General features: G+C 36.0%; 1 protein-coding gene across 1 annotated transcript in view; it reads left to right on the top strand.

Moving 5' to 3' along the window:
- The window catches only part of LOC106106386 (polypeptide N-acetylgalactosaminyltransferase 2-like), a 50,936-nt gene that overhangs the window by 33,787 nt on the left and 15,015 nt on the right, over positions 1-2,134 (top strand). Inside the window, exon 2 of the mRNA XM_013286963.1 lies at positions 1,404-1,645. Within this exon, the coding sequence (XP_013142417.1) occupies positions 1,404-1,645 (242 nt within the window). The remainder of the gene's footprint in view (positions 1-1,403; positions 1,646-2,134) is intronic.

Consider the following 2,134-nt stretch of genomic DNA (forward strand, 5'->3'; position numbering starts at 1 on the left):
ACATAAATGTACAAAGAAAACCTATACTTAGTTGAATTACTTATTCGAGCGCCGGTCGGAAGGGGAGAATTCCTGCCTAATCCGAAAAGATTTCCACGAAAGGATAATATTTCAGAACGCGGGCTTAGTTAAATATTTTACGAGTAAAATGCGTATGGATTATTAAAATATTTACAGGCTTATGTAATTTGTTCCTTTATACACTAGCTTTCGTCCGTGACTCCGTCCGCGTGGAATTAATAAAAAACAAAAGCAAGTATCCTATGTGTTCTTCCAGAATATCCTCTACATCTATACCAAATTTTAGTAGTTTTGTATGAATATCAAAATTTAGTATGATTACGAAGATATGAAATATGTTAAATCTTTAATGTATTCTATTCTAATAAAGAAACAGTCGTTCAGAAATATCTTTATCTCACTCATTATCATTGAAAAATCTGAGATAACAATATAGTTCTACACCGGTAATTAGATAGTATAGGAACAGGGCTATTTGTAATTTTACTAATATCATAAATGCGTTTAAATAATTGGATGGATGTTTGTTAGAGTTTGTAGCCTAAACTGCTGAACGGATCTCCATTAAATTTAGCACAGATGTAGTGGATAGTCTGGGAAGAATACATAGGCTAATTACTTTTTTTACTAATACCACGCGGACGGAGCCGCGAGTGAAAACTCGTACAACATAATGTAAACAGGCACCGTTGCGGTCCTTTGAGTGACATAAACATGTCCCCTACAGATGCATGTGACACGTTTGCCGCACGCCCCAGTTAGCGCGTGTGTAACTGCCTTTATGAATTTGCACTACGGGGCACTACACTAACTTCAAAACAAAGAAATATATTTACATGCACGTGGAAATGTTTTATGTAGACTGTTGAGAATTTTGTTGCATTTCCAGACGAAAATGTTAAATATAACTCTAATACATTTTGCTCCCGATTCTGTGGATTTAAAAAAAAGTAATTAGTTCGACATCTATGCCAAGTTTCGTCCAGACCCGTTCAGTCGTTTCGATTACCAACTCTAACAAACATCCATCCATCTAAACTTTCGCATTTATAATATCAGTATGATTTAATTGTGAAATGGTCCCACTGGAGGTAACGGTAGTCCTATAAAGAAGGTTTTTGTTAATTTTTCAATGATTTTAAAGTCATTAGTGTTAAGAAGAAAATTAGTACCGTGCTCTAGAATTGATGCAGCACTAGATTGTCGGCATAAACGTCACGTCCCTAACTGACAGCTGTCAATGTCATTAAAAGGATTGGAACATTGTTAAATTAATATCGAGATAAGATAATCGCAACAATCTAGGAATCTCAAACATAACCTTTAAATTACTTAAAAATATAATACCAGTTACTACAACACGGTTTTTTCTTTTGTTTTAGGAAGAAAACATAGCGCTCCGTCTTATCAAACAGCACGCGGATGTAGAAGAAACAGAAAGCAGTCCTGCGTCACCTGAGGACAATTATGGCACGGGTAGTACAGGCAAGACATACTTTGATGAAGGTGGCTACGTCTCCGGAGATAAGAGGGACAAAGACCCTTACGTACGGAATCGCTTCAACCAAGCCGCATCGGATAACCTACCTAGTAACAGAGCTGTTCCTGATACTAGAAACGCGATGTAAGTTTTATATTTAACAATTAGTTTTCGTCTGCGACTCCGTCTTCGTGAAATTAAAAAAAAAACAAAAGTGAGTAGCCCAAGTGTTCTTCCAGACTACGTTCTACATCTATGCCAAGTTTTATTCAGATCCGTTCAGCAGTTTAGGCTACGAACTCTAACTAACATCCATCCATCCATCTAAACTTTCACGTTTGCAATCTCCATCTATATCTATCTATACTAATATTATAAAGAGGTAAGATTTGTATTTTCGTATTCTTGTATGTAATGAAATAACTCCAAAACTACTGAGCCGATTTCAAAAATTCTTTCACCATTAGAAAGGTAAATGTGAGTAATATAGGCTATGTTTTTTATTATTACTTTATCGCGCGGTCTAAAACCTGTAATAATTAAGGTCTAATTTAAGTCCCTTTCTCTTTACCACCCTTTTCTTATAAGGAGAGGTTGGGAAGGGGAAGTGGATTTGACAGTGGAGGAGATGCA

This window comes from Papilio polytes, unplaced genomic scaffold, assembly GCF_000836215.1.
Source record: "Papilio polytes unplaced genomic scaffold, Ppol_1.0 DF822178.1, whole genome shotgun sequence".
Taxonomy (NCBI): domain Eukaryota; kingdom Metazoa; phylum Arthropoda; class Insecta; order Lepidoptera; family Papilionidae; genus Papilio; species Papilio polytes.